The 22,390-nt window shown below is 48.1% G+C and overlaps 1 protein-coding gene across 1 annotated transcript in view; it reads right to left on the bottom strand.

Moving 5' to 3' along the window:
* Positions 1 to 6,445: 6,445 nt before the first annotated feature.
* Positions 6,446 to 22,390, bottom strand: part of EEPD1 (endonuclease/exonuclease/phosphatase family domain containing 1) — a 145,919-nt gene continuing 129,974 nt past the window's right edge. Inside the window, exons 6-8 of the mRNA XM_004045309.5 lie at positions 20,212 to 20,350; positions 10,791 to 10,985; positions 6,446 to 8,970 (exon numbers count right to left, since the gene is read on the bottom strand). Of these exons, the coding sequence (XP_004045357.1) occupies positions 8,771 to 8,970; positions 10,791 to 10,985; positions 20,212 to 20,350 (534 nt within the window). The 3' untranslated portion in view covers positions 6,446 to 8,770. The remainder of the gene's footprint in view (positions 8,971 to 10,790; positions 10,986 to 20,211; positions 20,351 to 22,390) is intronic.

Raw genomic sequence — 22,390 nt, 5'->3', positions numbered from 1 at the left:
GTGGTTAGTGTCCTTTGGCTGTCAAAGATACAACCTCACCCCTGCTTAGTACAGTGCCTGACCCACTACAGATGATAAAGAACTTTTTTTTTTTTTTTTTTTTTGAGATTGATTCTTGCTCTGTCACCCAGGCTGGAGTGTGATGGCATGATATCGGCTCATTGCAATCTCTGCCTCCTGGGTTCAAGTGATTCTCCTGCCTCAGCCTCCCGAGTAGCTGGGATTACAAGCCCAGCACCACATCTGGCTGATTTTTGTATTTTTAGTAGAGACAGGGTTTCACCATGTTGGCCAGGCTGGTCTTGAACTCCTGACCTCAGGTGACCCACCCGTCTTGGCCTCCCAAAGCGCTGGGATTACAGGCATGAACCACTGCACCTGGCTGATAAGGAACTATTTTTTAATGTGGATGGATGGAACCATCCATAAATTATTCTTACAACTACATTTGGCTTCTGTGCAGCAAGAATGTCTCTGCAATCTGTATGACAACAGCTAAGCTGATGAAGGGCAGAAGTAAAGCCACTGGGAGGTGGCCAGACAGAGAACAGGGTTCAGCTTGCAGAGGCTTAAAAGGCACATTTCTGGAAAGGAATGCAAGTCCTACAGTACCCAGAAGATGCAGGTCCACCTCTGACGCTGCAGGCTTCTATTGATAACCCGTTCTTGTTATCTATCAATTTATGTAACTTGTACTTGTTTATATTTTCAATCAGGGTTTGGAAGAGGGAGGAGGGAGGTGGGAGTGGGTGGTAATCATGGTAGAAGAAATGTGTTCTGGAAATAAGCCCTGAGGTGAGTAAAGGCACACTTGCCTCGAACAATTGAAGGTCTATGACATGCCTGGCTCTGTGCTTGGTTCTTTGGAGAGTAAGTTTGAACTAGGATGTGGTCACTAGCGTACAACAGGGCTTCCTAACCTCTGCATTATTGGCATTTGGGGTCAGACTTGTTGGAGAAGCGGTGGTTGTCTGCATTGTAAGATGTTAGCAGCATCCCTGGGCTCTACCCATTAGATGCCAGTAGCACTATCACCCCAGCTGTGACAACCAACGATGTCTCCAGACATTGCGAAATGCACCTCTCCCCATTGGAAACCACTTGAACCTCCATCCGATGTTAAGTAACAAGGCAAGACAGTGAGCAAATAAATGCCAGGAAATCCCATGGACGTTTAGGACCACTGGAGTCGAGGCAGGCTGGGAACCGGCATGGGATGGAGTGGTTGCAGAAGACCCTGGAGGTGGATGTTGGGGCGGGGATTGGGAAGGGTTTCTGGGTTGGGTGGATTCCAGTGGATAGAAGATTTTAGGCAGGAGGAAAAGCACAGGCTAAGGCTCAGGGTCAGCAATGAGGAAGGGTGCTAGAAGGGCAGTCAAGACTCTGAATTGACTGCAGAAGAGGGTACTTGTTTTCATTTTAAAATAACAGAATCTATGCTTTAAAAATTGCAAGGCTCAATGAGGAGTCTGGCCTTCTCCCTCAGTATAGTTTGGCAGTTTGTGTGGTTTCCAGACTTTTTTCATATAAGCCGACAGGCCGTGTCTTTCCAGACTGAAGCATCTCCATCCTCTGGATATCTTCCCAGCTATGGAGGAGCTGGGTCTCCACCCATGTTTTGCATTGAAGAACCAAGCCCTGGCCTTGGTGATGTGCTGGTAAATGTCTAACAACGAGCTCTCAGTGGAAAGTGTTCTGATTTGTAGCCTTTGTCAATCTTCATGGCGTAAATACTCTCACCAAGGGCAAAGCCAAGCTACCAATAACTAACAGCTGGCTGGTAAAATTCCTTAAACTTGAACAATCAGCTCCTATGAGCAAGTAGGAGCTGACTCCAGCCCACCTCTGCCTGCATAGCTCTCTATGAGTCCTGTGGAAAACTTTATTCTTTTAGCAGCTCAAAAAAAAGTCTTACATATTTATTACTAAGCCAAACTACAAGTTCAGAGCATAGGAACAAAGAGAAAAATCCTTTCCCTAATAAAATATGTTGAACTGTCCCAATAGTGGTAATGTTTTTGGCTTGATGAGGTCAGACACTAGGGATCTTTTTTCAATATGTGCGTATCTCAGACCCAGTTCCCAAGAGGCCCAGCTTGGTTCTGCTCCAGTGTCTCTCCTGGGAGTTGTACCTGACGGTTTTTGCCATCACAGCTCACTGCAGCCTGGAACTCACAGACTCAAGCAATCCTCCTGCCTCTGCCTCCCGAATAGCTGGGACTCCAGGTGTGCACCACCACGCCCGGCCAGTACCTGCCTTTATTACCAGTTTCCATCTGAATCCACTGGGGAATGGGACAATTTTGTTTTTGTTTCTTGGCTAGGAATTGCGTAATCCTGAAAGTTTTGTGAGAAGACATGGTAGGAACAGGGACGACAGCACATGGCACAATGGTGGAGCTTGGCAAGCATGGGAGTGTAGGAGCTCAGAAGCGTGGGAGACAGGGAGCATGGGAGCGTGAGAGAGTGGGAGCATGGGATCATGGGAGCATGGGAGAGGGGGAGCATGGGAGCGTGAGAGTGGGAGCATGGGAACACGGAAGCGCGGGAGAGGGGGAGCATGGGAGCGTGAGAGAGTGGGAGCATGGGAGCATGGAAGAGGGGGAGCATGGGAGCGTGAGAGTGGGAGCATGGGAACATGGGAGCATGGGAGAGGGGGAGCATGGGAGCATGAGAGTGTGAGAGAGTGGGAGCATGGGAGTTCAGGAGAGTGGGAGCGTGGGAGCATGAAAGAGTGGGAGCACGGGAGAGCGGGCCTCGCATGCTATGCTCATCCAAGGTGGCCTTTAATTTGTTCAAACACATGTGGCCTCCATTTCTGGAGTCAGCTCCATTTTTTGGGGGGTCCTAATTTTAAAAATGTTTACTGAACTGGTAAATTGCGGCTTTTTTCCCCCTAAATTTCCATGCAACTTTTTCAGATGGCTTTTTAATAATTGTTATTTGTAATAATGTCAATAGCTATGAATAATGAATTCTGTCTTCCCTGCTAAACTGTAAGCTTCACACAAAAGGGAATATCCTGTGAAGTGTCAGGCACACATTAGGCCTTCAGTAAATATGAGTTGGATGGATGGATGCTTTGGCTTTGATCATTCTCTCCCCTCCCCCTTCCTCTCTCCCTTATTTCCCTTACTTAATTTATTCTAACCAGCCAGCTGCTAAGTGGGCAGGCTGGAGAAGGTGCTATTCATGAAGTTCCTAGGAAGGAAGTGTCCAGTGTCAGCCTGGTCCCAGAGGCTCTGAATGAGGGTTCACTGCAACTTCCAGCCTGGCCCAGAGAGATAGTTCTGTACCAACGAGCCACTCAGATCCAAGTGATGGCTCCATCCAAACCACTTTAGAAATCACACCTCAAGGCCATACTGAATTGGATTGTCCTTATTTAAAGCAATTCAAAGTAAAACATCCAAGTATTCCTTTACTGAGGGGGGAGAAGTAGGAATCAAGCCCAAGAAAACATCTCCAGGCACTGAACTGCTAATGCAGCCTCGCACCAGCCCAGCCCTAGGACTTGTCAGCCGGCACCCCGAAAATCCAACAGGCCTCAGGCTGCTTAAGCCCATTAATGAAGCACAGTACACTAGGGTATCTGGTGTGCACACATGAGCACGTGTCTTTGTGTACACGTCCTCACAACTCTGCATGGCCAACACCTTTGCTCATTAACCCTCAAACCTCAATTCCTGCACCAACAAAGCATCCCTTGGCAAACACTGCCCCTCTCAGGGGGGTTTTCTCTCCAGGATGCAGTGGTGGATCATGCCGAGGCACGAGCTCTTAAGTCGTCTCCAATCCTCTCCTGGCTGATTCCTCTAGAAGCACAATGACCTGCCCCCTGACTGCATGACCTACCCTTCCCAAGCCCCTCACAACACCACTCACAATGTGTCTGCTCATGCAGGCTGCTCTGCGGACACTCCTTGGAGAGGCTGGGCCTGCCAAATTCAGTGACCATCCCAGGGAATGTTGGCTGTCCCTCCCCACAGGAATTCACCCAGTGGCCACCTGTCCTTGTGCTCATGGTAAATCCAAGGTGCTCTGTGTGTGTGGTCCCCAGAGAAGCTTTATTGAGTTTCCCACTGAGTTTCTCTACCAGGAACAGCTGGAGCCTGGGAGCAGCGTTTTTTGGCCCTGAGAGAGCCTCTGGGTTTTTCTCAATAATCAGTGTGCATGTGACAGGTACCACTGGCCCAGGGGTCCCTACTTCCGAGGGCCCAAATTGACCAGTGGAAAGTATAGAATTCCATGCTATTGGGAAACCACAAAGCTTGGAAGGAGCAGAGAGAGCCTGGGGATACAATGTAAACACTAAGAAATAAGCAGTGAAAGATTATTTTTAGAAACGTTGCCACTTAGTGAGCCCTTATGATGTGTCAGAGCATTTGAAACAAATGGCTTCCCTGCAGTGTCACACCACTGGCCCTGCGGTCAGATGCCCTGAGAGCTGGGCAGATGTTTATTTTTCACAGCCTTCTCAGAGAGGTTTTGTCCTCACTTAATAGACAAGAAAACTGGGACTTTGCCAGACATCTTGAACGTGCAGGGGCCAGCAGCTATGACACAGAGAGCTGGGACAGAAGCCAGGCCTGCTGCCTCCAAATCCTGGGCATGTAGCCATGGAGCAGTGACAACACACCCGGGGTCCTCAGGGGAGAAGTGCCACCCACTCTGTCTGTGGTGTAAGAGTTTATGTCCAACTAAGCCCAGGCAGAGGCACTTTGCCTCTGGGTGCAGGGCGTGCTGGTAGAAGTGCAACGCTGGTGGGCAGGCATTCTGGCTCTGCCCTTTCTCCTTGTACAGCCCTAGCCTGGTTACCTTCTCCATGCCTCAGTTTCCTCCTCTGTGAAAGGAACAGAAGAAAGATAATACGACCAACTTGATTGCACTGTTCTGAGGATGAAGTCAGTTTAAAGTATGAAGTGCTTAGAACAGTAAGGGGTCAATAAGTGGGGGCATGGGTTATTTGAAACTGTATGCTAAGTTTAAGACCCGTGAGTGCTGTTCAAGTCATTAATTCCTTTCCCCAGAAAACAAACCCTGTAGCTGTCTCAGGTGAGATTCACTTAAGGTAGAGACTTAAGCCACGCTGGGCAGAACCGAAAACCCAGGTGTTAGGATTCTCACCCATTCCAGAGGGCAATGTCATCTGCACTGAGGAGAATTCTGATGTCAGAACCAAAGAAACACAAAGAAGAAAATAGCATCCCCTTGACTTCGAAAGAAAGCAGCCCTTTAGGAAAGGCCAAGCCCGTGTCCTCCCTTGTAGTCCCTAGAGCAGCCATGAGGGAGTCAAAGCTTGGGCCTAGTTATTTGAGGCCCAGGAGGGCTTCCCGCCTCTAGTCAGTCACCCCTGCAGTGCCGGCAGAGCTGATAGAGATGGCTGGGTCCCCACCCCTACATAGAAAGAGCCATCTCTGATCTGTGGTAGACAATGGGCAGGAGAGGAGAGAGGTTCCACTGGGGCCTGGAAGGGACAGTTGGCTGCCTGCAGTTCTCCTATGATAGGGAGAGCAGGGAGAATGCCATGGGCTCCTAGTCAGCGCCTGTGGCACTGTATGAGCTTTTCTTGTACTTAATCCCTTCTTCCCCTCCCAACCCCGGTTCAGCAGCGGGGGACTTCCCTTGGCTTCTCCAACAAAGTCCTTCGCAGTTAGGCCCCTTCTCAGACAATCTTGGAAGATGGAGAAGCAAGAAAAGAATGGAGAGGGAGAATGGAAGAGGTGGACTCAGAGATGCCACATTTGTGGGTGGAGCTAGGGCTGGGGTGAGAGGAAGCTCCGGGGAAGGCACAGAAACAATCCAAGGGAGGCAGGTCAATTCCACACAGCGGAACATGACTCAGCAGGAAAAAGAAAGGAGCTATCAGACCACAGAAAGACACAGAGCAACCTTAAATGCATGTGGCTAGGGGTAGAAGCTCACGTGAACAGGCTGCATACTCTATAATTCCAACCAAATGACACCCTGGAAAAGACAAAACTATGGAGATGGTGAAAAGAGCAGTGATTGTCATGGGTTAGTGGGAGGGAGGAATGGGTGAATAGGTGGAGAACAAGGGTATTTTTTTTAGACAGAGTTTTGCTCTTGTTGCCCAGGCTGGAGTACAATGGCATGATCTCAGCTCACTGCAACCTCTACCTCCCAGGTTCAAGCAATTCTCGTGCTTCAGCCTCCCAAGTAGCTGGGATTACAGGCATGCGCCACCACATCTGGTTAAATTTTGTATTTTTAGTAGAGATGGGGTTTTACCATGTTGGTCAAGCTGGTCTCGAACTCCTGACCTCAAATGATCTGCCCGCCTCCACCTCCCAAAGTGCTGGGATTACGGGCTCGAGCCACCATGCCCCACCACAAGGGCATTTTTAGATCAGAGGAACTATTCTCAATGATTCTGTAGCATGGTGATACATGTCATTCTACATTTGTCAAAACCCATAGGATGTACAACACAAAGAGTAAACTTTAATATAAACTATGAACACTGTAGCTAATAATAATGAATACAAGTTCATCAGTTGTAACAAAGTGCCATGCTAATGCAACATGCTAATTAGAGGGGGAAATATGCAAAGAAGAGGAGGGATATGGGAATCCCTTTGTGCCTAATTTTTCTGTAAACATAAAACTGCTCTTACAAATAAAGCCTATTAAAACAACAAAATACAAAACAACAACTAAAACCAAAAACAGCCAACACCCAGTGGGTTGAGATGGAGTAAGAACAGGCTGCCCAGCACACTTCCTGGGCCACTGAGCCCTGGGCGTGAAAAGCAAAAGGGCCAGTGAGGTTTGGCTGGGACTCAGCTCCCCAGCCTCTGGCTCAAGCCCGGTTACGAACACAAAGGTCATCTGATTGGATTTCCTGTCCCCTCAGCTCACTTAAGGAGGCTTTTCTGTCCACAGCTTTGGTTGCAAAAAGCAATCTGGCTAAAGGGATTTGGGACATCCGGCTGGTGAACGTAGGGGAGGTTTTACCTTTAGATGAGGCACCAGAAACGATGTGCTCCCTGGTAGCATCCTGAGCTGCCCCTCTTGACTTTAATGCTAACCCTGCTGCTTTTCCTCAAGGCTCAGACATCCCATTTCGATGCTTCCAGAAGCACAACCTGAACCCAGGGATAGGAGCTGCCGCCCTCCCACTGGAGAGACCTCAGAATGGACACAACTGATTCCCAAGTACTCTTAGAGCTCCTGGAAGAGGGTTCCCTTCCCGTCCCCAAAACCAGTGATGCTCCTTGGAGCCAGGTGGCCCCAAAAGGATGGCCTTTGGGGAAAAATGGGCCCCCTTCACGGCCCATCAGCTCCAGGTCAGAGAAGGCACTGGGTTTACACTGCATGGGGACAGGAGGGTTCTTGATACTGGTCCACATTTAGTGTTCGGTGTGGAAAGCGGAATAAGTCCTCAGCTTCCATGGGATGCTGGAATAATCTAGGTAATCTAAGCTCATAACTCACCTTTTCACTATTTACTTTCATATTTTTCCATTCATGTTAAGCATAAAGTTGAAATGTGAGCACACAGCAAAACCTGAGTCTGCATCCCCTCTATTTACCCAGTGGTGTGACCTTGAGGAGGTCGAGCTCTCTAAGCCTCAGCGTCTTCAGCTGTGAAACCCGAATTGTGGCAGATCTCCCTGGGATGGTGTTGCCTAAGGGAAATCCCTCCTGGCTTGGGCTCGGGGATGCAGATGCCTAGCGGCAGGCACGCATCCTCGCTTCCTCCCCACCACCTCTCTCCAGCCCCACAACCAACTGTCCCTACCTCCAGCCACTAGCAGGGGCACTCTCCATGATACCCTAAGGTCTAACTTCCTATGTATCCTGACAGCACACATTCCTGATAGTCAACCACAGGAGGCTCCGGGCTAAAAACTGGAGTGAGTGGGGAGGAGGGAGGAGGTGATACCACCCTGAGAGAATTCTTGTCCTGCAAAGAGAACTAAACAAATAGTGCTCCAGGCAAAAGCCAGGCTGGTGCAGGAGGCAGGGGATGAAGGAGGGCTGGGAAGGGGAGATGACAGAGAGGCTCCACAGAGGTCCCGGCAAGTTGATGGGGGCTTGAGAGGCGCCTCTGCAAGGCCTCAAGGTGGGGACATGAAAGGCGCAGGGGAAGTGAAGCTGGTCAGGGCTTGACCCTAGCTCCACACAGAGGCACCTGCCGTGGTGCAAACACACACTGCGCGTTGGGGGGTGGGGGGAGGGCGCGGGGGAGGGCTGTTGCGGACTTGTCCCATGCTCTCACTGCAGCGAGGCAGGTTAATCTGTTTATTTTTTCAAAACAAAACTAAAAATCGCCACTCAATGTATCTGAGCAGAGTGCCTGATCCCAGTTAAAAGCTTTCTGTAATGCGCAGCAGGAACGTCATAGCCTGGTGGTCAGAAATGAGTGCTTCTGGCGCTGCTGGACTGTGGCCCGCAGCCTGAGCACCCCTTCTCCTCCCTCTGCTCATATTGTCCTTGTGCTGCCATCCAGTCAGCAGCGGACAGCCAGCCCAATGCCGCTCAGGTCTGTGGCATCCAGAGATAAAAGGCATCTCCGCTCCCAGCAGGTTTCTGCTTTGCCCACCTGGTGGGGTACGCGCCTGGCACGCCACCCCCACTGGAGGTCCTGAATGGTCCACAGAGAAGGCGTGGGGCAAGGCCTCAAGTGCTGATGCTCTGAGAATAAAAATTAAAAGGCAGTTCTGCCCTGAAGCGTCACCCCGCAGGGCTCACTCCTTGGCTGTGCCCTCCTGGGTCCCGGGGTGGACACATGGATTTGGTGTCATCATCGCTCGTGCTTGATGTTGGCTTCACTTCGCTCCAAGGCCACCCCGCTGCCGTTCCGAGGGGCGTCCTTCTTGCTCCAGTCCTTTTCAGTGTAGAGCTCGGCGAGCACTGGGCAGTGTTCAGAAGCCACCCCGCCCCAAGACCAGTTATCCGGAATCCAAGGGTTCGTGAGGCCTTCTCTCACCACAGCCCAGTGACCTGAAGGGAGAGGAAGGAAAGAGACCGGGAATCAGGATGGGGGGTTGGGTGCGGGGGGTCCTGGATTGGCAGGTGGAGGGTCACACCGCATGTCTGCAGGCCGGGGTGCCCGGAGAGGCTGCCTCAGGTAGCTGGAAGGTGCCTGTGCATTTGCCTGTGCATATTAAAGGTCTCGGCCAGTTTGATTTTCCACATAAAGGAGGGTTTCTGCATTTAGGCAGTGAAAGCACCCAGAGGCCAGGCCTCCTGTCCATCCAGATACACATGGGCACATGCGCTGACCTGTCCTCATACACGCGCTGCTGTGAATCTGATCACAAAACAGAGACAGATGCCTCATAAAGACATCCCAAGTCCAAAGCAAAGGTCCAGTTTTGCAAAGCAAAAGACACTAAGGAGGTTAGGGGTGGAAATTCTTTCTACACAAAGGGTAAAAAAGAAAAAATTACAGAAGCTTATGAGAAAGTAACGGTATTTTTAAAACGAGGATTTAGAAATCTATGAAGCAGGAAGTATATTTGAATATAATTAAATAATGAATAGTTACAAAAACAACTACAGAATAGCTAGAAAGCACTGTGTGGTCCTTAGTGCAGGATTGACATGGGCCTGGATTCTGGGTGGAGCTTTGGCACACACTGCTGACCGTTCTGTAGCAGGGGCAACTCCTCCCTGAGCTCAGCAACTTCACAGGAAGGGAACCACTGAAAGGATTTCCAGCTTCCTTCCAGCCCTGTTGGCTCAGCTTCCCCAGCTCTCTTCCTTCAATAGACACCTTCCTGGGAGCCTGCAAAGGCCGTGGGCTGGCCTCTTTTCCTGGCCCATAGCGCATTTCTGCAAACCGAGGCTAGTTTGAAAATTGTCATTCTCCCTGAGACCCACTTTCTTCATCATTTGGGTCCTCCCATGACAGAGTACAACAGGAAACTAGTGCCCCAAGAGAGAAGGGAGAAGCAGGTGACAGTCAAGCCTAGATGTCCTAGTCTTGAAGATCTTGGCCTTGGCTGCCCGTTAGTCTCTCTCGCAACAAAAGCCAGGCCCTGCAACTTTTCTTATTTTTAAATTTCTCACTGAAGTATAATAGGCATCCGTGGGGCTTTGCAAAGTGTCCAGTCAGAGTTTAGAAATACTGTTCTTGTCTTTCATCAAAAGACCCTACTGTCTCTTCCATATTGTTGACTATCTCCTGACTCAGCAGGTTACCAGTCTGCAGGGAGGGTGAAATCGCCCCCATACCCTGCTCCTTGCAGAGCACTGAGCATTTCTCCTGTCCCACTGTGACACTACATGAGACACCTGTTCACCTCACAGCATGTCCACCTCATAGCATGCCTACACTGCCTCCTACAACACAACACTTGCATGTTTGACAAATGTTTGCTAGAGGACTAAGTGTCCTAAAAGTAACGTTATCAGCTCATCTCTGAATCAGGACTCTGCTAATCTATAACCAGGTTTGCCTGGAACACATCTGCTTGCTGTAGGTCAGTGGGTGTTCCAAAATTATTTGTCACACCCCCTTTCACTTTGAAAAATGAGGATTTAGAAATCTAAGAAGCAGGAGGTATATTTGAATAAAATTAACGAATAGTTACAAAAACAATTAGAGAATGGCTGGAAAGCACTGTGTGGTCCTTAGCGCGGGACTGCCAGGGGCCTGGACTCCTGGATTCCGTCTCTGATTAAATGACAGTTATACAGTCACGTAAACCACAATCCTATGTATGCCTCAGAGGAGGTGAGATGACTTCAGTCAGTTCAGACATGTTTCTCTCACTCCATTCCTGAACAGGAGAAAGGACAAGTGAGTTCTGCCTCACCTGTGAAAACCTTCTTTAAGCTTTTACTGATCCAGATGTTGTCCAGAGACTTCGAGCCTTGAGGGTTCTTGGTGCTGATGTTGGTGAAGGTGTGCGCAGGGATCAGGTGGTGGAACTTTTCTTTCCTCAGGATATCATAGTCATTGCTGTCTGGCCCTTGGCCAAAATCCCCTAAGATAATGACATCCTTTTCTCCTGGAAGTGGAAGGAAGAAAATGAGTTTAAGAGTTGTTGGGAAGTAAAACCCAACATTGACCGTGGCCCTTTGAAACGGGACTGAGATTCTCTGACTTGACTCCCATGGGGTTAGTACTGTGGCATGGTTCTCACTCTCCTAACTCTTCCACATTTCATGTGCATATCACCCTGCCACCAATATTAAGAGTAAGTCAGCAACACGTTTGGAAATCAGGGGCAGCGTGACAAAAATCACCCTTGTTGAAGCCTATGGGTTCCAAATCTTAATACCAAAAAAAAAAAAAGACCTAAGGGTCTTACCCAAATATTTAACAAAAACTCAACATACTACTGGGCACTTACTATGCAGGAAATCCAGAGATGAATAAAATGCAACTCCTGCTCTGAGAGACAGACTAGAAAACAGACAAGAGCACAGAGTAGGTGCAAAAACAAACACACATACTGAAACCAACACAGCACAGGGAAAGGTGGTCAGGGAAGGCTTCCCAGAGGAGGCAATGCCTGACTTGGGTCTCAGAGGATGCATAGAAGTGCTTGGTTCAACACGGATGAGAGGGAACCTATGCAAGGCCAGGGAGTTAAGAAACAGCCTGGCTTCCCAGGGGTGGGGTGGGTACCTGAGGTTCAGTTGGCTACTTCTCTAGGACAAGGTATCAAGAAGCCAGATGTTAAAGATGAGGTTGGAGATATAAGCAGCAGCCACTCCTCGATTGGGAACTGTACTCTGTCTGCTTGAGGGTCAAATTCAGATCAAGAGACCAAGGGAAAAGCCTGGGTCTTCCTGGCATTCAACGGGCAGCCCACAGTATCCATCCATCCATCCATCATGTTGATGCACATAATGTACCATTTTCCTGCTGCTGGTCACTTTTAAGGCTGTTCCCAGTAGCCACTGCTATAAATAATGCTGAAGTGAGCATCTCATTTTTTTTTTTTTTTTTTTTTTTGTGAGACAGTCTCACTCTGTTGGCCGGGCTGAAGTGCAGTGGCACAATCTTGGCTCACTACAACCTCTGCCTCCTGGGTTCAAGCGATTCTCCTGCCTCAGCCTCCTGAGCAGCTGGGACTACAGGCACCCACCACCACGCCTTGCTAACTTTTGTATTTTTAGTAGAGACAGGGCTTAACCATGTTGGCCAGGCTGATCTCGAACTCCTGACCTCAAGTGATCCATCCGCCTCTCCCTCCCAAAGTGCTGGGATTATAGGCGTGAGCCACCACACCTGGCAGCTTTCTGTTCTTAGAACTATAGAGAGTCCTCATGAAAAACTATGGCCATTGTTAAGGCTCTGGATAAATGCTGCCAGCCTGCTTTCCAAGGCTGCTCTGGTTTCAACCCTCCCCAGCAACCTAAGGAAATTCCTCTCACTGCATCCCTCATCAAAACATTCATTTGATATGTGAAAATGATGTCTTCCATTTGTAGAAAACGAAGTTGTGCTCCCCCTCCTTTAGGCTAGAGTATCTACACATGTTATCTGGAATTCTGCTGCACAAGGGATGGATCTCTTCTTCCCATTTATTAATTTTTTCAACCATTAGATCAGTACGGACTCATGGATACTTATGAGGTATAAGTCAGGTATACCTTGAGTTATATCCAGTACTATGTCATTGACTTTGTTCCTGAAATATTTCCAGCTTTGGTCACTGAGAGCTCTTTCAGTTGGCTCATGCGTCCTTTTGACATCCACCCAGCAGGTTTTTTTTGTTTGCTTGTTTGAGCACTTCCTTCTGACACGACAAGATGCTCCAAGATCATGCTGTATATACGTATTTTTTCTTTCTTTTTTTTGAGACAGAGTCTTGCTGTGTCACCCAGGCTGGAGTGCAGTGGTGGATCTCGGCTCACTGCACCTCTGCCTCTCGGGTTCAAGCAATCCTCCTGCCTCAGCCTCCTGAGTAGCTGGGATTACAGGTGTGGACCACCACGCCTGGCTAATCTTTGTATTTTTAGTAGAGATGGGGTTTTACCATGTTGGCCAGGCTGGTCTTGAACTCCTGACCTCAAGTGATCCGCTCACTTCGGCCTCCCAAAGTGCTGAGATTATAGGCGTGAGCCACCGTGCCTGACCTACCATACTGTGTATTTTCTCAGTCCTCGCATCAGCCATTTCTCTGAGGAGCCCTGGTTCCTTTCATCGGAGAACGGCATCAGAAACGATGCCTGATAGGTCTATTATTTGTACAGGGTATTAGTGTTTTGTTTATTGATTTATATGAACTCTCCATATAAAAACATATCAACCCTTTATCATATATAGGAACTGATTTTCTTTTTAGTTTGTGATTTGCCTTTTCATTTGTCTATGACCAAACTGAAGCACACACAAGTTAGAAAAAACATTTTTTTTTAAAATGTAGTACAATCTGGCAGAATTTTCCTAGAGTGCCTCCAAAATCAAACAAATACCCACTAAGTTCTTTTTATCATTTCATTTCTTACATTTCACTTTTTTCCCCCCACTTCCTCCTATGTGATGATACATTTCACTCTTTAACTTGCCTGGAATTTACTTTTATTTTTTCATGCAAATAATTAACCCCTTCTGCCAGTATCATTTCTAGAAAAATCCTTTTTTTCTCAACTAAATTGTAATACTGGCCTGTTATCTTAAATATCTTTTTGTATAACATTTCTATTTCTGAGCTTTATTCTATCATATTGATCAATTTTTGAGTGAGTACTAGATGTTTTAATATTCTTTCATTTAAAATGTTTATATATTCTCATGATATTGAAATTTTCATTCCCAAATTTTATTTTAAACTAAACTCATGTTAACTTTAACATTCTTATCTTTGTTTGGCAGGAGGAGAAGGCTGTTCTCTTGTTCCTTGTGTCCCCTTCTAGACACTCTACACAGAGGAGCAGACGTGTATACTTACATAGTTATTTTCACTCAAATGTTAGCAACTTTACCTATCAATTCCTACTTTTTTTTTTTTTCTTATCAGTACATCCTGGAGATGGATGTGCTTCAAATAAGAAGTTTTGAAACTTTTTTTTTTTTTTTTTTGAGATGGAGTCTCACTCTGTCGCCCAGGCTGGAGTACAGTGGCGCGATCTTGGCTCACTACAGCTTCCGCCTCCCGGGTTCAAGCAATTCTCCTGCCTCAGCCTCCCAAGTAGCTGGGATTACAGATGCGTGCCACTGCGCCTGGCTAATTTTTGTATTTTTAGTAGAGATGGTGTTTCATCATGTTGGCCAGGCTGGTCTTGAACTCCTGACCTCAGGTGATCTGCCCGCCTTGGCCTCCCAAAGTGCTGGGGTTATGGGCATGAGCCACAGCGCCCGGCTAAACATTTTTTCTTTTTAAAATGTATGGGGTGGGGGTGTTCCTTTTCTCAAATGAGATCCTGTAGGAAGCCCCAAAAGTAGAGTGGGTAAAAGTGGAGCTTCTCTGACTGAAGTTGGAGCGGGGGAGCTCTACAAAAAGCCCTTGGGGCATCAGGAGTTCACAAAAATATTAATGCTTGAGTCCCACTCTCAGAAATTGGAGTTCCACCTGTAGAGATTCTGATTTAGCGTCTCCGGTGGCCTGGTCTTCAGCATTTCCTGAAGCTCTCTGGGATTGCATGTCCAGCCAGGTATGGGAACCACAGCTAGAATATTAAAGAGCTCTGCTGAGATCTGGTGCAGTCAACTACACGGAAACATGGAAAGGACAGGTACCTCGAACTGTCAACACATCTCACCCAAGAACACTTTGCCATGTTTCTCCATTGATTGAAGTATTTATTAAAAAAATTCTTCACTGAAGTCTTATTATTTTCTTCACTTTACCACCACATTTCTAAGTATTTTATATTTTTGATTTTTATTATGAATGGGATCTTTGTTTTATCCCATTATATTTTCTCTAATGGTTATTTAAAAATTTTTTTTATTTCCACAGGTTACTATTGATATATATCAAAAGGACTAATTTTTTATTTTAATTTTTTAACTAGGCAGTTTTCTTAATTCCCTTACTGGGAATAATTTTTTTTTTTAACTTTAGGTGTAACAAACCAACAATCATATTCTCTGAAAACAGTGACACTTTTGTGTCCTATTCTTCCAAGTCCTCTTTTCGACTTATTAATCCAAATTAGCTAGGAGGAAGAGTGGTCACAGAGGGGCTGAAAATGAAACAAAACCTGACACAGGAGAATATCAGAAAACAGTGGCTCTAGGCCAGGCACAGTGGCTCACACCTGTAATCCCAGCACTTTGGGAGGCTGAGGCAGGGGATCACCTGAGGTCAGGAGTTTGAGACCAGCCTGGCCGACATAGTGAAACCCCATCTCTACTAAAGATGCAAAAATCAGCCGGGCATAGTGGTGGGCGCCTGTAATCCCAGTTACTTGGGAGGCTGAGGCAGGAGAATCGCTTGAACCCGGGAGACAGAGGTTGCAGTGAGCCAACATGGCTGCACTGCACTCCAGCCTCGGCTGCAGTGAGGCTCTGTCAAAGAAGAAAAGAAAGAAGAGAAAGAGAAAGAGAAAAAGAGAAAAAGAGAGAAAGAGAGAGAGAGAAAGACAAGGAGGGAGGGAGAGACAGAGAGACAGAAAAAGAGAGAAAAAGAAAGAAAGAAAGAAAGAAAAGAAAAGAAAACAAAACAAAAGAAAAGAAAAGAAAAAAGAAAGAAAGAAAACAGTGGTTCTCAGCCCCGGTTCTAAGAGAAAACAGCTGGATGACTCTGAGTGTGGAATTTGAAGTTTGTCACTTCCCAGCTTCATGACCTTGGGCAAGCCTTTTAGTCTATAAAAAGGAAAGAACAAGCCATTTCCTCCCAGGTTGGTGTCAGGATTAGAGGAGCCACCAGAAGCGCCTGGCACGGGGCACTCACATGTAGCTTGGGCCCCCTTCCTGATCAGTTTCCTGATACAGCTTCACAAGTTTGTCAGGGAGAGACACACAGTGGAAGTTACATATGTGTGCAAAAGAACTACAAAGTGATTTCAGGGCCAAGGGGGAAAGGTTTTCTCCTAAAGCATTTTAGACATTTCTCCCACAGTCTGATTTACCCTAGAGGAAGTAGGATAGTTATGAAGTATTTTCCAAGCAAAGCGAGTAGAAATCCTGAAAGAACACTGGCCCCGCAGCTGGGCTCTGCGGGATTCCCCTGGGCTCTGCTTGACCCTTGTTGTCCCACAGCAGGAGGTGGCATTTCTGCCACACCTTGTGAAGGAGGCTTTAGGGAAAGCAGTTCATAAACGAAGTCATAAATGTATCCAAGACACTTGGCAAACCTTTTTTTCCTGGCCACGGGTGTGCTTCCGTAATAACAACTGCAGGGAAAGGAATCTGAAGGGAAGCCACTCAGGCCACCACCAGAGGGCGCATGTGCATTGCAGATGGCGCCCTCCTGCAGGAGGAGTGAGGACAATGGGTGGGATGGAAGGAAGCCTCTCCTGCAGGGCCACCCACACCATGGAGAAATCAGTGCCAGCTTGAATAATACTCATGGCACTGTGCTGACCACTTCCTCGATAGCACCGCACTTAACAGCCACAACCCATGGGGCAGGTGCTGTTACCATCTCCCTTCTGCAGGTACGAAACAGGCTCCCAGAGGTGGGAAGGTTTGTCCAAAGTCACCAGGCCAGGCCTCAAATCCAGGGCTCATCACAAAGGGCTAGGATGGAAGACCACACGGAAGTGGCTGCTGTCCACTGCGACACCAAGTGCATCAGCAGGCACTCAATAAATATGTGAGCAACAGACAAGCGGAACCACAAATGTCCCAGAATTAGGGTGCAGTTTGATTTGGAAAGGGACAAAGAGAAAGATGCTACATTCATTGAATATCAAAGAAAACAAAGTTCCCATATAATGAGGGAGGTTTTCGTTGGGATGCAGGCCTGCAAAGGTCTGGGCTGAAAAAGACAATTCTAAAGCCAGGAGAGACGCTGGTGTCAAGGGTCAATAGAGCCAGCTCTGTGTAGCTTCAGGAGTGACAACGGTTCCCTTTTTGAATGAGCACATCGGATTTCTTACAACTCACGTTCTTCCGATTGAATCCGCGTCAGTGATGACATCAAGGCAGTTGTTGCTTCTGAGAATCCACAGGTAGATGCGCAGGAGCCTGAGTTATCTTCCTAAAAAGCCACCCACCTGGGCTGGGCTCCTTTGTCACTCCCTTGATTCCCAGCAGTGAGGGGAGAACGCTGTGGGCTGACTTCCTCAGAGAGTCTCTAGATTTATAAAACGCCAGTGACAACTACAGGAACGAGTACCCACTGAGGGACCATCTGCCAAGATGTCAAGAGTTCCTACACACCCTGTTTCACTCTTGCTCAGTTCACAGAGGGAGACCCTGTCCCCAAGTCCTGGTGAGGTCTGAGAGAAGAAGGTTCCACTAGGGGACTGGCATATCCCCACTGACATCAGCCTGCATGCACGTTCCAGACAAAGGCAGAAAGGCCCAGAGCTTGCTAACCACATTGGTTCTGTTTGCTCTGATAGAAGCTGTGGAATGAAGGCTTTGTCTTTGCTTTAGCTGAACCTCTCTGCTGACTTGTCTACCCTTGTTAGACCTGGGCAGGCTGAATTGCTTCCTGAACCCCTGGGTCTGGAGTGTCACCAGTTAACAATTGGGTACTAGTTACAAGCAGGGGACACAGGCAGCATGAGTCACTGTCCCTACTCGGACGAGTCAAGGCCAAGCCAGGCTGTGGGTCAATAGTACCTTGGCAATTTGGAACATAGCCTGCCCAAGGTTTTCTGCCAAAATCCTGACTACTCCCTGGATACCAGGGGTGGGGTGGGGGGATGGTGACTGCCTAAGGCTGTCAAAGAAGTTATGAGCTGGCATCTTTCCTTTCTGCTTCCACATAAAGTTTGAGATCAAGAACAATAGTAATGTCCACAGATGTGACAAGCTATCAAGTTGTCCATTTTACAGATCAGAGTCTAACTACAGGTGGACAATGTCCCACACAGCTGCTTCTTGGATAGAGCATCTTCTGACTGTTTTTAGCCTGAGGACTCATCCTTAAAGTAGAACGTTGGTCACGGCATGTCCTGGTTCAAAAGAAAAGCTGCTGCACATCAATGTTCACAGCAGCATTGTCACAACAGGACAAAGGTGGAAGCCATCCAAGTGTCTATCAGAAGATGAATGGATAAGCAACAAACTATGGTGGATGGATGCACGTGGGATATTACTCAGCCTCAAAAAGTGAGGAAATTCTGGCCAGGCGCCGTGGCTCACGCCTGTAATCCCAGCACTTTGGGAGGCCGAGGCGGGTGGATCACGAGGTCAGGAGATCGAGACCATCCTGGCTAACACGGTGAAACCCCGTCTCTACTAAAAATACAAAAAATTAGCCGGGCGCAGTGGCGGGCGCCTATAGTCCCAGCTACTCGGGAGGCTGAGGCAGGAGAATGGCGTGAACCCGGGAGGCGGAGCTTGCAGTGAGCCGAGATCGTGCCTCTGCACTCCAGCCTGGGCGACAGAGCGAGACTCCGTCTCAAAAAAAAAAAAAAAAAAAAAAGTGAGGAAATTCTGACACATGCTACAACATGGATGAACCTTGAAGACATTATACTAAGTGAAACAAGCCAGACACAAAAGGACAAATATTATGATTCTACTTATATCGGGCACCTAGAGTAGTCACAATCACAGAGACAGAAGGTAGAATGCTGGTTGCCAGGGGCTGCAGGGAGGGGCGCATGGGGAGATATCATTGAATGGGTACCGAGCTTCAGTTTGGAAAGACGAAAAGGTTCTGGAGATGGATGGTGGTAATGTTTGTACAACAATGTCAATACATTAGTAGCACTGACTTGAATATGTAAAATGATTAAAATGGTAAATTTTATGTTACATATTTTTTACCACAGTAAAAAATCTTTTTTGTTAGAAATGCAAATTCAAATACATATATACATACATACATACATACATCTTTTGAAATGTGAGCCTACAGTTTGACTGAAATATTTTTGTAGTAAAATCTTCATGAATCTCCCAATTTGAGGGGCCAGTTTAACGAGGAAGTCTTAGAAAGCTAGAGAATATTGGTCCAGACTCAAAAGATAGAAGAGAATTCCAAGCCTCCAACTACAAACTCACCTAGACAAGGTCAGTGTTCTGAAAAATCAAGCCAGATGGATAAGATCACAGTCTTCACAGCCTTGTCAACCTTTTCTTTTGGTAAACCAAGTGCAGAAAACCATCTATATTAGTTGGGGCATAGCCCCCCTTTGTCCTGGAGTTCAGCTCCTTTTTTTTTTTTTTAAGAGATGGGGTCTTGCTGTGTTGCCCAGACTGGAGTACAGTGGTGCGATCAAAGCTCACTGCAGCCTTGACTTCCTGGGCTCAAGTGATTCTCCCTCCTCAACCTCCTGAATATCTGGGACTACTGATGTGTACCACCATGCCTGGCTAATTTTTTTCGTTCTTTGTAGAGAGGGGGTCTCACTATGTTGCCCAAGCTGCTCTTGAACTCCTGGGCTCAAGTGATCCTCCCGCCTTGGCCTCCCAAAGTGCTGAGATTACAGGCATGAGCTACCATGCCTAGCCAGAATTCTGCTCTTTTCAGTGTTCTCTTAATTCTTCTCATGTTTTAGAGTCAACTCATGTACATGAAGTCCCTACTATGTGCTTGGTATTGCTGCAGACACTGTTACTTAGCCCTCTGGGTACTGCTATGAGATGAGTACTGTCCCCCATCAGATGGGGGCCTGAAGTGGTTTGGTGGCTTGCCTGAGGTCCTACAAGATTAAAATCCAGCATTTCTGACAGGTTCAGGGCTTCTTCAACATGCTCTGTATCCCGCCAGAGAGAAAAACTCAATTCACCAATCATCAGCAATTTACCACTTCCCCTTGTCACCCCCGTCTCTCTTTCACAGGAAGAGCACATGCAAATCTGCAGGCGGCACCACCGGAGTGATGCCCGAGGCAGCTGGTCCCAGGATGAGCTGTCTTCGGGGAAGGGCATCATCACTTATATTCTTCCCCCCTAATCCTTTCTATCTAAATGAGGCTAAAAAGCCACAGAGCTGACAGCTTGGAACGCATATGCTAGGTCCACAGAGGCACAGATGTGGCCGTGCAGGGTCAGCTGGGCTCCATGAGATGCCAGAGGTTTGATTGTCCCCTGTACCCGCGACTCACATTGCTGACAAACAGCCAGCCCAAGTGGTCAGAGATGGCTCAGAAGAGGCAGCCCTGCTGCTCTGCAAAACAGTGGCCGAGCCACAGCAAAAGACAATGTCCTACCTTTCAGGGTTTCCTGTAGGGTCTGTGCAAAGCTCGCCAACCGGTGGCCATCACTGTGATTCTTGCTGGGATTCTCGCTCCCCAGGAGGGTCAGGGCTGCCAGGTGAAGGTTAACAAGGGTCAGGTCGTGACTTCCCACCTAGGCAGCAGGAAACAAAGCAACAGGGAGAGGCTCAGAAGCTCATATTTCCTGTATCCGTTACAACCGACTCATAAATAGCTTTGTGCACAGAGTTGACAACGGTAAACAAGAACAAGGCTGGCTCACACCCCCAGGAAATAATGCAAGGTCTTTCATCTTCGATTTTTCCAAGGCACCTGCAGGAACAAGGCCTATTTTGTTCTACCAGTCCACCCCTAACATCCTACCGCCTACTCCTCACTTAGAGCCTAAAAGATTGGGCATATCTGCATATCTGTAAATGTTTGAGTTTTTTTCTTTCTTTCTAAGCAGTCATATGTAAGAAGGAGGTGGAAGGCCAGGCATGGTGGCTTATGCCTGTAACTCCAGCACTTTTTTTTTTTTTTTTTGAGGAGTCTCACTCTGTCACCCAGGCTGGGGTGGAGTGGCATGATCTCAGTTCACTGTAACCTCTGCCTCCCGGGTTCAAGTGATTCTCCTGCCTCAGCCTCCCAAGTAGCTGGGATTATAGGTGTGTGCCACCATGCCCAGCTAATTTTTTTATTTTTAGTAGAGACTTCACCATGTTGTCCAGGCTGGTCTCAAGCTCCTGACCTCAAGTGATCCTCCTGCCTCAGCCTCCCAAAGTTCTGGGATTATAGGCATGAGCTATCGTACCCGGCCACAACCCCAAGCACTTTGGAAGGCTGAGGCGGGAGGATCGCTTGAGGCAATTTGAGACCAGCTTGGCCAACATAGTGAGACCCCATTTCAATCAATCAATCAAAGGAGGTGACTCTGACAGCTGGTTGTTATTATAGACTTGGGGCTTTTCTCCAGAGGGCCAGCCTGAGGTCTCCTGCCAGGACCCACTGCTGGGATGTGCCTCCTCCTCCTCCCTACACCTCCCACACACGCTCCTCTGTGTTCTTTTCTCTCTGGAGCCCACTATAGCCAGATGCTGACTTTAACCTAATTTCAAACGTGTCCAAACCAAAAGCTTACAGAATCTGGCCAGCCTAGGACATGCCCTAGCCCTGCATCCCCAAGGGCAAGTGCAGAAACACAGGGTCAGAGTTTGTCTCTGGGCATCACAGCACTGCTCAGCTGCTCAGGGCTTAGCAATCTTGCCCTTCCATTTGTCATGGCAACCAACATCAACACTGCCAGGAAGGGAAGGGGTATAGGGGAAGCCCCCAGGAAGTGGAGGGTGCCCGTCTTATCTTACGGATGTGGTCCCAGTTTGCCAGCAACCAGGACCAAGAGCTCTGCAGCTGCAGCTCTGCCTGCTAGAGAAAGCATCTTAAGGCTGGGTGGGGGGCACAGTGCCTGAGGAGATGAGCCCCATCTCTGTACTGCACCAACTGCCAGGCCTATAATGTGACATGAAGTACAAGAGGCCAAGTGCCTGTTTAGGGGGCTGCTTTACTTAGAGGATTTGGGCTAACCAGCATTTTCTCATTATACCCTTAAAAACAGCCTGCGTTGTGGTAATACTGGATTATCAGTATCACCCATAGGGTTACATGGCCATAACCCCAGGTGGCCAACACTGGAACAGGAACTTGACATAAAAAAAGGGCCCAGGGTGGTGTTAGGAGGCTTAAAGGTGATACCTGGCTGACTTACACGTCAGTACCACAGATACAACCCATGGACACCCCCAGGTGTACGTGTGCAGACAGAGCCCCATCAATATCACAGACAGAGGAATGAGAGGGGCTGCTGGGTGCGACAGATACCCCCAGGGTGAGCACACACCCACCCTCATCAACTCACAGTGTGCAAGGTGGCACAGGGCCTTGTAGCCTCAACACAGGGGCTGCTCCCAACCCTCAGCTGGCAGATACTCCCTGGGCTGGGGTTTGAGGTGACTGTCAGGTTCAAGAACTGCTCTGGAGCACACAGAAAGCAGGGGGTCTCCATGCCCAGGAGGGGATACGCTTGCTGAGCTCCAAGGCACCGGACCTGCTTGCCTGGCCTGTGAGCTCATGGTCAAGGACCGTGGGGATAAGGCGCACTGACTGCCAACTTCATGACCTGCTTTGGCTTCTGCTG

The sequence above is a fragment of the Gorilla gorilla genome, chromosome 6 (genome assembly GCF_029281585.2).
Source record: "Gorilla gorilla gorilla isolate KB3781 chromosome 6, NHGRI_mGorGor1-v2.1_pri, whole genome shotgun sequence".
NCBI classification, from domain to species: domain Eukaryota; kingdom Metazoa; phylum Chordata; class Mammalia; order Primates; family Hominidae; genus Gorilla; species Gorilla gorilla.
Note: the sequence above shows the minus strand (reverse complement) of the source record. Positions and strands in the feature narration are given on the sequence as shown.